Source organism: Girardinichthys multiradiatus, chromosome 9 (assembly GCF_021462225.1).
Source record: "Girardinichthys multiradiatus isolate DD_20200921_A chromosome 9, DD_fGirMul_XY1, whole genome shotgun sequence".
Lineage (NCBI taxonomy): Eukaryota > Metazoa > Chordata > Actinopteri > Cyprinodontiformes > Goodeidae > Girardinichthys > Girardinichthys multiradiatus.
In genome coordinates, this window is record NC_061802.1 from 26,469,283 (window position 1) to 26,482,217 (window position 12,935).

At 39.8% G+C, this 12,935-nt stretch overlaps 1 protein-coding gene across 2 annotated transcripts in view; it reads left to right on the forward strand.

Moving 5' to 3' along the window:
* The first annotated feature begins 698 nt into the window (after window positions 1-698).
* osbpl9 (oxysterol binding protein-like 9) overlaps window positions 699-12,935 on the forward strand; it is a 43,807-nt gene continuing 31,570 nt past the window's right edge. Inside the window, exons 1-3 of one of the 2 annotated variants that reach the window (XM_047374775.1) lie at window positions 699-852; window positions 5,399-5,449; window positions 8,981-9,059. In XM_047374775.1, coding sequence (XP_047230731.1) covers window positions 742-852; window positions 5,399-5,449; window positions 8,981-9,059 — 241 coding nt within the window. In that variant the 5' untranslated portion in view covers window positions 699-741. The remainder of the gene's footprint in view (window positions 853-5,398; window positions 5,450-8,980; window positions 9,060-12,935) is intronic. The other variant, XM_047374774.1, reaches the window with a different exon arrangement.

Genomic DNA, 12,935 nt, shown 5'->3' on the forward strand with positions numbered 1-12,935 from the left:
CAAACATACAGCTTCCAAAACACTGCTGGAACTTTAACTGGAGATATATGCTTTGGTCAGATGACAATAACATTAATATTTTCAGCTGTAAAAAATAAACCCAGGCGGATCTGATGTGAAACAAAAGATAAACATGCAGAAAAGCATCCAAATCACCACTGTATAATGGAAGATCTGTGACACAATGGGTCTGTTTCTCAACCAAAGTTCCTGGGAACCTTTTTAAAGTCCATTAAATAACATTTTACAGAAAAATCCAGTACTGCTGCCTGTATGGCCACCTTCTCAGACATAAATCTTATAGAAAGCCTGCACCAGGTGATTTTGTTAAAACATTACGATAGAGCCATTATCCTAATCTGGAGTCCCCCCACTGCATTAATATTCTTTGATTTTCTAAATGTTCAGTATGTGATTATGTTGCTGCAATAAAACATGATTTTATTAACGCTTTTTACCCATCTTCTCAAAGGACGTTTTAAGGGTGGAGGGGACTCAATATGTATTCAACGTTTATCAGTGTTGCTTCAGAGTATTTGAAAACATGTATATAAGTTAGTTAAAGTTTTATTCGTAATTAAGAACTATATAGTATTATACTTTTATTGGAATGTAGAAACAGGAGCTATCCCTAGGTTTAATAATGGGGTCTCATCATCATGATCATCACCCTCCTCCTCCTCAGCAGCATCCTGGCCCTCACCATATGTGGCTCCTCCCCAACCGTAGCCTGTTGTAAAGATGGCGTCCATCATGGAGGGGCCGCTAAGCAAGTGGACTAACGTCATGAAAGGCTGGCAATACCGGTGGTTTGTTTTGGACTACAACGCAGGCCTTTTATCGTACTACACGGTATGTTCATTTCCACTGTTCGGTAAGGGTTAAAGTGGCCAACTGAAGGGGTTAAACGGTTAAATATGTTGCTAGTTGTTGAACAGAAGTAAGATAAGGCCTTGTGTTTGTCAGGAGTTGGGAGTATCAGCTGGCTTGAAGAGGCGGGTCTATCTGACGACTGAAACGCTCGTTGGCCAATAGCAGGGAGCCTTGAAGACCAACTAACCAATAATGTAGCAGTTTTGGTGGTTACTTCCGCAAATGCAGCTGGCTAACTGGGCTAACAGCAGAATACACTAGTAGAAGCATTGCCATGGTTAGTTAACAGCAGTAAGGTTGGTGAAGCGGTATCTGGTTTTAATAATTAGATAAATAGTCCAACACTTACTGGTTTAGGAATGGTTTATTGTTTATATTTTAACGACTAAGACTCGGTGGGAGGAAATGCTAGTTAGTTTTTGATCAGTCTCATTGCAGTGTGCTCATTGTTCAGAGTTCAGTTTCACGATGATTAATCATGCTAGAGTTGTAAACAGATTAGTTATCAGGATTGTCCTTATCGCTCAGAAAGTAGCTTATGTCGTCTTTGATCTGCTGTACACCAAGAAGCATATTGGCTTCAAGGAATAGACTGAATATGTAAAGAGACACATTAATGTATGGCAGAAATCAGGACAAATGTATATTACAAAACGAAAAAGCCGTGTTAGGCAGGATATGTTGATAATTAAAAGCCCAGCAGATTTGAAACGAAGGGTTATTAGTGGCTCGACTCTAAAAGAAAATAATAGTGTAAAATGTGATGATGTGAAATTGCTTGCTTGTTCACCAAATCCTGGACAATGAATATGATTCTGATTAGCTTTCTAAATAAATGTTTGGGGCCAAAACTGACTGGTATTTGTAACTATTCATTACTTCATCCACTTTAACAAAATCTCAATTCCCATCTGAAGGAAAGTCACCCCAGATATTGATGCTCTCACCACCATGTTTCACTGTGGGCATGATGTTCTTTTACTGATGTTTTTGTGCCAAACATACCATTTGGTATTCTGGCCCAAAGGTTCACATTTGGTTTCCACCGACCATAACAAATACATGTTTTTTTTCTCTTCGCATGCAAAACTACGCCTTAGTCCAGACATATACAGGAAGTTATTGTCACATGTGGAACACAACCAGTCCTTGTTGGAAATTTCTGCAGCTGCTTCAGTGTTGCGTTTGGGCTCTTGGCAACCTCTCTGAACAGTTTCAGATATTCAGTTTTTGTAATGTCCCCGTTGTCCCATATTTTCTCAAATTACTTGACTTGTGACTGCCTTTACTGTACCTGTTTGAGCCATTGAATTAAATTATTAGGTGAACTGTGTCTGTATTGACTTTCTGTTTGGTCACGATCAATATAATGGGGTTGATTTTTTTATTTTTTGTTTGACCGATAGCTTTGTACAATGAGATACTTTTACACTTCTGTTACCTCTGCAAACTGTGGCTTTGATCAGGGGTGTCCACAGTGAAACCTGGAGGCCATTTGGGGCCCTTGGAATGATTAAGTGTGCCCCCCCAACAGCAGTTCATGAATGGTACAAATTTGAAATGGAGCAGGACACTTAAAAAAATGTGGTGGAGATTTTCACTGACAAATTAATCTTTTTCAATTCAAATTCAAAGATACTTTATTGATCCCCGAGGGGAAATTAGAATTCCAGTACAACCCATCCAAACAGACATCATGACACAAGACAAGGGGGGGACGGGTCACCGAGGCTTTGCTGCCCACTCACAGGTGCTGCCCTTGTTAGATGAGAAAAGAGGCCACATTAGGTAAGTAGAGGAAAAAAAACATATTTCACACTTTATCCTTAGCAGGATACAGTTTGAGATTGCAAAAAACCTCAGAACAAAGAAGCAACAAGTTGACAAAACAACATCATGCCGGGAACGGTGAAGGTGGTGTGAGGGGGTAAGGGAGGGAGCAGAGAGTCATGTTTACATAACTTCCAGGAGAGGTTGAAGATAAGAATTTGGAAGATATGCAAGAAGAGGCTCCAAAGACAAGACACAGAGCTGAAGCAGGGCAGATATGGGAGGGGGTGGGAGACAGAGAAAAAGCGTCGTCCTCCACCGAGAGCAAAAAAAAAAAACATTTTTTATGTGTAAAATGGGATGTTTCATTGATGACACTTTAGGGGGGTTCATTTTAATTTCATACTTAATTGAACCACACACATTTTTAGAGATCTTGTGCTATTTGCTTCTATTTAAAAGTGAAACAACAATTATCCGTACTGTTGCTAAAATAATATAATGTATTCATTGTAACATTTATAACAGTTGTGTCTACAACATTAATTTATTGTTATTTTGATTAATTGATTTAAGCAAAAAATAAAAAACGGCCAATGAATTTAGTATTACTTAAGCTGTGCTTGTTGGATAGATAATAATTTTCAATTCTTTATAGAGCAACACTAATAAGTTCTTCATAATCAGGCTCGGGGCACGGCAGTGTCACAGGGGTCAAACGCACGACCAATGTTCGGAGGCCTTAGTCCTCGACTCGAAACATTTCCAAACAACTGAATTTATACTCATACTCCTCATCTTCTGCTTATCCTGAACCGGGTCACAGGGGCAGCAGTCTAAGCTGAGATGCCAAAACTTACTTTATGCCAGAAAAACAGATATGGTCACTCTTAACAATTTTTCTGGCATCTCATTGAAAGGATTTAAAAGTGTTGGAGTGGTTTAAAATAAAATGTTCTTGTTTTGAAACGGAAACCTATCAGAGCTTTGCTATATATATATATATATATATATATATATATACACAGGTCCTTCTCAAAATATTAGCATATTGTGATAAAGCTCATTATTTTCCATAATGTAATGATGAAAATTTAACATTCATATACTTTAGATTCATTGCACACTAACTGAAATATTTCAGGTCTTTTATTGTCTTAATACGGATGATTTTGGCATACAGCTCATGAAAACCCAAAATTCCTATCTCACAAAATTAGCATATTTCATCCGACCAATAAAAGAAAAGTGTTTTTAATACAAAAAACGTCAACCTTCAAATAATCATGTACAGTTATGCACTCAATACTTGGTCGGGAATCCTTTTGCAGAAATGACTGCTTCAATGCGGCGTGGCATGGAGGCAATCAGCCTGTGGCACTGCTGAGATCTTATGGAGGCCCAGGATGCTTCGATAGCGGCCTTTAGCTCATCCAGAGTGTTGGGTCTTGAGTCTCTCAACGTTCTCTTCACAATATCCCACAGATTCTCTATGGGGTTCAGGTCAGGAGAGTTGGCAGGCCAATTGAGCACAGTGATACCATGGTCAGTAAACCATTTACCAGTGGTTTTGGCACTGTGAGCAGGTGCAGGTCGTGCTGAAAAATGAAATCTTCATCTCCATAAAGCTTTTCAGCAGATGGAAGCATGAAGTGCTCCAAAATCTCCTGATAGCTAGCTGCATTGACCCTGCCCTTGATAAAACACAGTGGACCAACACCAGCAGCTGACACGGCACCCCAGACCATCACTGACTGTGGGTACTTGACACTGGACTTCTGGCATTTTGGCATTTCCTTCTCCCCAGTCTTCCTCCAGACTCTGGCACCTTGATTTCCGAATGACATGCAGAATTTGCTTTCATCCGAAAAAAGTACTTTGGACCACTGAGCAACAGTCCAGTGCTGCTTCTCTGTAGACCAGGTCAGGCGCTTCTGCCGCTGTTTCTGGTTTAAAAGTGGCTTGACCTGGGGAATGCGGCACCTGAAGCCCATTTCCTGCACACGCCTGTGCACGGTGGCTCTGGATGTTTCTACTCCAGACTCAGTCCACTGCTTCCGCAGGTCCCCCAAGGTCTGGAATCGGCCCTTCTCCACAATCTTCCTCAGGGTCCGGTCACCTCTTCTCGTTGTGCAGCGTTTTCTGCCACACTTTTTCCTTCCCACAGACTTCCCACTGAGGTGCCTTGATACAGCACTCTGGGAACAGCCTATTCGTTCAGAAATTTCTTTCTGTGTCTTACCCTCTTGCTTGAGGGTGTCAATAGTGGCCTTCTGGACAGCAGTCAGGTCGGCAGTCTTACCCATGATTGGGGTTTTGAGTGATGAACCAGGCTGGGAGTTTTAAAGGCCTCAGGAATCTTTTGCAGGTGTTTAGAGTTGACTCGTTGATTCAGATGATTAGGTTCATAGCTCGTTTAGAGACCCTTTTAATGATATGCTAATTTTGTGAGATAGGAATTTTGGATTTTCATGAGCTGTATGCCAACATCATCCGTATTAAGACAATAAAAGACCTGAAATATTTCAGTTAGTGTGCAATGAATCTAAAATATATGAATGTTAAATTTTCATCATTACATTATGGAAAATAATTAACTTCATCACAATATGCTAATATTTTGAGAAGGACCTGTATATAGCGTGAAACCGGCCCATGCATATTACCAACACTCAGCAGCTAAACAGATTTAAGCATTTGTTCATGCAATCTAAATTTCTGCCATTTTTGTTTTTTTCTTCTTCTTGTTTTACAGTCTAAGGACAAAATGATGCGAGGATCCAGAAGAGGCTGTGTGCGACTCAGAGTAAGATTGTTAAAAACCTTCTTGTTTTTGGCTGGTTAATATTCTCTCCGCATGTTTGCTTACCTGCATTTTCAGCTATATAAAAACAAAAACATGTTTGGTGCCGCAGGAAAAGATTATGCACAGTTCATAGTAGACTTTTACCTCAATCCAGTATGCTTTCATTGTTTAGGTTGTCCACTAGATGGCAGCAGATGCTTCGCTACCTTGCCATGGTTTTTATATAAGAGGAAGTTGGTTGTTTTTTGTTTGTTTGTTGACTTTAATAAGTGACAAAGCAAGAATTACCATTAGTTTCTGGTAGGGTAAACAAATAATAGTTGTTTCTCAGGTCATCTGTTTTAGGTAAATATTAAAGAATGTCTGTAATGATTTATGTAAATAAGATGTTATCCACCTTCATTATATGACTGTTTAGTGTTCTGCTGCAATCACCTCTGAGAATGGTGTCAGTCATTTGGTGTCAAGTTGCTGTGTGCAAAGATTGGACTCTGGGTCCATGTGTTGTGTAATCGCTGATACTTAAAATGAGACAATCAGTGTGCCACATTAGATGGCTTGTAGACAAGAGATGAGACCACATTAAACGGAACGTCAGTCGCAGGAGTTTGTTTATTTATCGGCCAATCCACTGCAGCATGTTGAGTTTTGTGCCGTTCGAGTTGAACCCATTTGTGGTGCATATTGATTGTATCTGGTAGCATTTGGGACACAGTGTTGTGTAAATAAAAGGGGCAAAGTTTAGCATAAATTAAACTTTTAAAGTAGATAATAAGCCAACAGGTGCTTTATTACATTTAAATCTTACTTTGTTTCCCATAGATGGGAGGAAGTATCTTCTGCGGTTTCTGGGAAAAGAAAACATTGTAATTTGTTCTCAGTTTGTCATGGGACAACGGTTTCAGTTGTAGCCGTAACATTGGTTTGATACCCACCTTTGACATTAGAGACATCATTTGGACATTTAAAAAAAAAGACACAAGTTTACATGTAGAAAGTACAAGTTAAGAACTAAGTTTCGCTGTTAAGGAGAATTAAATATTTAAAGAACTGATTTAGTTGTTTACACTGTTTTCCTGTAAGCTACTAAACCCAGATCTAATTATCAGTTTTGTGTATTAAGGTCTAAAGTGTTTTCTTTTCTGTTTGTGTCAGTTTCCTCTTAAAAAGCTTTACGAGGCAGCCTTATTTCTCTTTTAAGTAAAAGTATTTAACTTCAGTGTTCAGTCCAATTACAAGAGTCTCTAAATCGCACTGAATCTTTGCCCTAACACTGATTAATTAACAGCTGCCAGCAGCTCCTTTTTCTAATATTTTTTTCTGTTATCTATTCATAATCTACTATGAGACAATGCTGTAATCTGACTTCAAATATGTCGTATCCACCAGCAGTAGGTCACTCAGTTTGATTTAATTAGAGAGAAATTAGAAAAGCTCTCATATGAATTAACTGGCCTGAATGGAGAGCTCAATCAATGGAAATGGGGTTTAATATAAAATTATATGTGATTTAAATTAAATTGTACATGACACTTGAGAACTTTTTGAATATTCAACCTTAAAAATAATTGAAAGTATAACAAAAACTTGCAGGTCAGGTGATAGAATATCCTTGGTTACATTTCAATGATGTACTGGATAAGATATAAAAGGTAAAAATCTTTTTAGGCTCTCCTTTGTCAAATAATAAATTTCTCAATATAGCAGAGTATTTTTCTGATTTATTTTTAAATACTGACATTTTCACTTCCTGTCTGTTTTTTGTTTGATCATCTACCTTATGAAGCCTTGAGTTTAAAGCTTTATTGATTGTCTTAGTACTGAAAAAGGCAACATGCGCGCTCAGACCTCTTTGCGAGGGTCCTGAGTGGCTGGGCCTCAGCTAAGATTAGGTTTGTGTTGAGTTTGGAGACTTTTCATCATGCTTGAAGGATACTTGGAATCTAAAGCATTGCTGATTATAATCACCTTTGTAATATGGAGGAAAAATGGTCTGGTGTAAATAAAACATTAAATGTGCAGTTAAGTCAAAATGATTCACACCCCAGGCAGATTTGGATATAAAATAATTTTTATTCATCCAATAAGTTTGTTTCCGATTGGCTTTACATCATTACTACATCATCAAATACTAACAATCTTTTTGCATGTTTCCACTGATTTGTTGATGATGAAACATTGGAAGGCCTCCTTGCCATCACCCTAATCTTTAGCTCCTTCCACACATTCTGTCAGTCTAGAATCCGGTGGGCCGCTGAAAAAACGTTAATATCAGCCTACCCTCAGTCAAAAGAAAGATGTTAAAATTAAGGCATTACTTTAAACCTAAATCTGCCAGAGGTATGATTAATTCTGGCATTAGCTATAAATCCTGAATAGCTTGAAAATTTAAAAGGCAAAATGTCTCTGAGAAACAGCAGTTTGCTTAATGTCCTTCATCCATATCGTCTTCCTCCAAATGTTGGAATATTGTCAGGAAGAATTTTTGATTATTATTTATCCTTCTGAGTAGTTAAGTAATCTAAATGTAAGTTTATTTATGTTGCACCGATTCACAACGAATATTGTCTCGACACACCAAAAATTCAAGCGAATCCAATCATAGAGACCGATTTCAAATTCAATTACCGTACATATGTTCCAATTGCTCCAAAATCACTCAGTGCAATCAGCTGGGCTTCCTTCATTTCGCTGCATTGAATTATGTGTAGGAAAGTGTTGGAATGTATTAATTTGAGCTTGAATCGTTATTGAAATGATTTGATTATTTATGTTTCTACATGTATGAATGAGAGCTGTTTGTTTTGTTAGACGTGTTGACTTTACATATGTTGTAAATTGGCTCTATATGAATAAACTGAACTGAGTTGAACTTATCGTTGAAAAACATCCAGTAATTTGTTTCTAACTTTCCCATTAAATTAAAGACTGTCCAGGTTTATATTTATTGGAAGGTTGTAGAAAAATAAGCATGATATTTGTTTTGTTTCTGAAGGAAGTGACACCATTATGATGAGGAGTCTAATGTTAATTTGATTGGAAAGAACTCAACTAAAATGACAAAAGTAGTATTTTTTCAATATTTTGCAACATATTTCATCCACCCTTCCTACATAATATTTCACTTTGGGTCACACGCCCGTTTCTGTTGCAGAATTGAATGTCCCAGTCAGTCACTGGCCCGGATCCCTGCGGTACTTTTTTTTTTCTGGTGCTGTCTCTGTTTCTCCACCCTCCCCTGCTTTTCTCCTCCATTCTCCCAAACTCCCCCCTCCTTCTCCTTCTCTCCCCATTCTCTCTCTCTCTCTATCTCTGTGTGCCAAAGGCTGCCTTTACACACACGAGAAGAAATCTAGTTAAGAGGTAAAGGTTTTTAATGGGAAAGAAGGAGTTATTGAGAAGGTTAATTGAGTAAACGGAGCTAATAGAAGGCTGCTGGGTTATGTGGAGGGAGGGCGTGAGTTTAGGAATGGAAAGTGGAGTGTGACGTGTCCGGCTGTGTGACCGCCTGTGTTCTCTCTATGTGCTCAGGGAGCTGTGATTGGCATAGATGACGAGGACGACAGCACATTCACCATCACTGTGGACCAGAAGACTTTCCACTTTCAAGGTGAGGTGTCCTCTCCTCTCCTTCAAGCTGCCATCTCTGTCTGCCTCAGTCTCTGAGATCTTTCTGGCATCCATCTGTGCTGTTCAAGTAGTCTCCCTCTCTCTCCTCTTTCCATCCCCGCCTTCTAAAGACTTGGATTGGTTTGCTCCTAAGCCAGGAAACGCGTGAACACACAGGAATCTATACAGAGTTGCAGCAGGCTGCATGTGTCTGAGCAATATCCTCCTTTTCTGAATAAGCGCTCCAGGTCAGGCTGGCATTTCTTTGTTGATAAACAGTATCTTTTTCATTCCTTTGGAACGGCATGAGCAAGTAAATCCTTTTTCCTTTTCTTCGGGCCTCTCGACTGTGGAGGAAGACTGCTGCTCATGTGTCTCTACAGCTGAGCCTCTGGGAATAATGAGGGAATAGTGCTGAGCCTGGAGCTGAGCTCAGGTCTCTCCTGGCTGATGCTGATGCTGTTCACTGTTTGCTGCACCACTGCTGCTGCTCACTTTTGAACAACCATTCACCCCAAAGAGAAGGAACCAGCCCCTCCTGTTCGTCAATCTTTCCCTCTTTTTTTTTTTTTTTGTTTTTTTTTTTGGAATGGTGCGGGGGGACAGAAAGCTGTCCAGTTCACCGCAGACACCCTGTTTTCCTTTCTTTCAAACCCTAACGCTCCGTCAGGTCTTTAACTAACTTCCTCTTGGTTTCCTTCATCACTGCCCTTCCATTTGTCCGTCCACCTTCATTTTTCCATCACCAGGGCCTACACACCTTCACATCCAGCACCCCCTTTTCACCTCCGTCTCGAGGGTCCATGGGCCCCCCGTCTCCCTCACCTCCTCCATGCCCTGTCCCATGTCTGTGTTCCGAAGCTGTATGCTGTGGTTCTACAAACGCAAGGGTAAGAAGGAAAGCGTGCACGTCTCATGGTCCGAATGCATGCCAGCGCCAGGGGCGAGGATATGAAGGAGGAGACGTTTGTTTGTCTTCTGGGATGGGGAGTCTGGGTGGAGCACGGTGTTCTGTTGCACTTGGGTATTTTGGTCTGTGGCCCAGGGTGAAGGACGATTTAGAGCAGAGTGAAGTAGACTGTCTAGTAGGCTGTAAAGAATTAATGACCGTTGGAAACAGACTGGGTTTATGTAGAAAAGGATATTTTGGATGACTGATGCTTGTTGGCTTGGCTGTGCCGTGTTAGTTTGTCCTTCTCTCAGGGGGATAATAAATTGCATGCATGTTATGAAACCTTTGCGTTAATCTTGAAGTAGAAGTACGAATATTATCATTTATTCTAGAAGTTCCTTTACCAGGTCTTCAGCTCTTATGCTGTAGTCGGTCCAAGATTCAGTTTTTATGTGTATATTGTCAGTTTTAGAAATTTGCCTCATCGGCATCAAGATAATCTTCTTTTTTATGTAGGTGGTCCAGATAAAGCAGTTACTTTAGAGGTGCACTAATCAGTCTTCTTTTGGCTGATACTGATTTCTGTGTTTCTTTCACATCTTCCTTGCCGGCTCCAACATTAATCTTCATAATTATAGATGGAACAGATCCAATCCAGTACCAGTATCAGACCCAGTACTGACAGCCTTCTGGGATCAAATATCGGATCCTGTGTGTTACAGATCATATTTAGGCTGATTTTTATTTTTGACTTGTTTTATTTTATTCTCTTTTAAGCTCTGTTGGCCATGGGCAATGTAAAGTTTCCAAATGTTGGCAACCTCTTAGAATCCTTGAAAAACGTTTAAAATAACTTCAGTCTAAAAGTATAGAGAGACACTTCAGTTATATTTACTCATTCTAATTGGGATAATGGTGCTGATTGCTAAAAAGGTTTTTATGCGATTAATGAGCGATAAATAAATCCAAACATTCAATATTTGACCTGCCACTCAACCATCAGAGCCTATCAAGGGAAAATTAGCTGACTGATATATTTGTGCGATATTACCCCTGTCAGAGTCTTAAACAGTCGAGATCACGTTTCAGGACCGTATCAACTTTGCACGCTGTATATCCTAGCTCTTTCTGTTTATTATTTTGTCTGAGAAACGACAATGTAATGTCACTGATGTAAACGTGAACGCTATGGATGATCATCTGACATATCACCACTGGAAGAGGAGCATGGAGCTCCTAATGAACGTGGAACATGAGATTCTGGCTGTGAGCATGGGCATGAAGCAGTGCTCAGGATGTTGGGCAGGAGCAGATTTCTCTGTTGACGTAAAGAGATCTCAGTTATCTCATTTTATGCAGTCAATCTCTTAGGATGGAAGCTCAGTCTAGAGCTGTGTCTATATATATATATATATATATATATTTGCCGTTATGCATGGGCCAATGCGTGGGTAAGGTGTTTTGGTTTTTGACTATGTGAGGAGGTGTACAGCGACACTGCAGAGAGGATGAGGATGGTTTAGAAAGAATCCATAGACCTATAACAGAATTTTCCTTTTTACCTGCTGTTGTTCGGCTCATTGTGACTGTAGCTTTTAACTGCAGTTATAGCTGCAGTTTATAACTAGGTGAAATATCTGCAGGCCACTGTGCTGACCTGTTCTCTCGCTATTTACAGGATCATCCATAATTCATCAGGGCCACTCCCCCAGCAGTGCATCATAGATGCCTGAAAGGCCTTCTCCACCCTTCCCTCTTTGCACTCTGCTCACTTGGTCTTTTCTGTTGTACCTATCCATCTCTTGTCACTTTCTCTCAGCATGCCCAGAGAATCACACCAGCCACGAGGGTCTATTATCCATCCTCGATTTCACTTATTTCCTGCTTTTTTGGGTTTCTAGCACTCCGTCCAAATAGGACTGCATTTGATCTTCTGTAGTCGTCCATGTCTCAGTCGGATGTGTACATACAGTGCATGGCAAAAGTATTCATACATCTTGAACTCTTCCACATTTTGGTACATTACAACCACACACTTTAATGTACTTTATTGGGATTTTATTTGATTGACCAACACATAGTAATACCCAAATATGAAATGGGAGGAAAATGATGCATGGTTTCCGAAACCTTTCACACATTAAACCCTCAAATGTGCGTTGTGCATTTACATTCAGCCCCACTTTACTCTGATACCACTAAATCCAATCTAGTGAAACCAGCTGCCTTGAGAAAACAGACGGTATTAGTAATTAGGGTACATCTGTAAGTTTATAGATATTTAAATTATGAATACAGCTGTTCTGTGAAGGCCTTTTAAGTTGTGATTTGCATTTGTATTCAGCCCCTCTGAGTCAATACTTTGAAGAGCCACGTTTCACTTCAACTGCAGCTGCAGGTTCTTTGGGGTATGTATCTGCCAAGTTTTCACATCTACGGTTTGAGGTTTTTGCTTGTTCTTATTTTCAGAAAAACTTAAACCCAGTGAGGTTTGATGGCGCAGCAGCTGTGAACAGAAATTTTGAAGATAAAAGTATCCTCTTAGCATGATGCTGCTACCAACATGTTTTACCAGGCGTATGATGTTTTCAGGGTGATGTGTTGCATTTTGCCTGTTTTTGAAAGCCACAAACTTAAATATTGGTCTCATCTGGTAGCAGATCCTGCTTCCACATGTTTGCATGTCTGCAAGCTGGATTCCTTATGGGTTTCTTTCAACAATGGCTTTCTTTTTGCCTCTTTTCTGGGAAGGCCATATTTTGTCAATAGATTTTCCCACCCGAACAGTGGATCTCTGCTGCTCCTCCAGATTTACTATGGACCTCTTTGCTGCTTTTTTGAATACCGTTCTTGTCCAGTTTGTCATTTTAGATGGATTGCCATGTCTTGGTAGGTTTGCTGTTGTGCCACTCTCCTTCTATTTTCAAATGATGGATTGATCAGTGCTCTGTAAGATGTTCTCTAACAAACCCAAGACCTTCACAG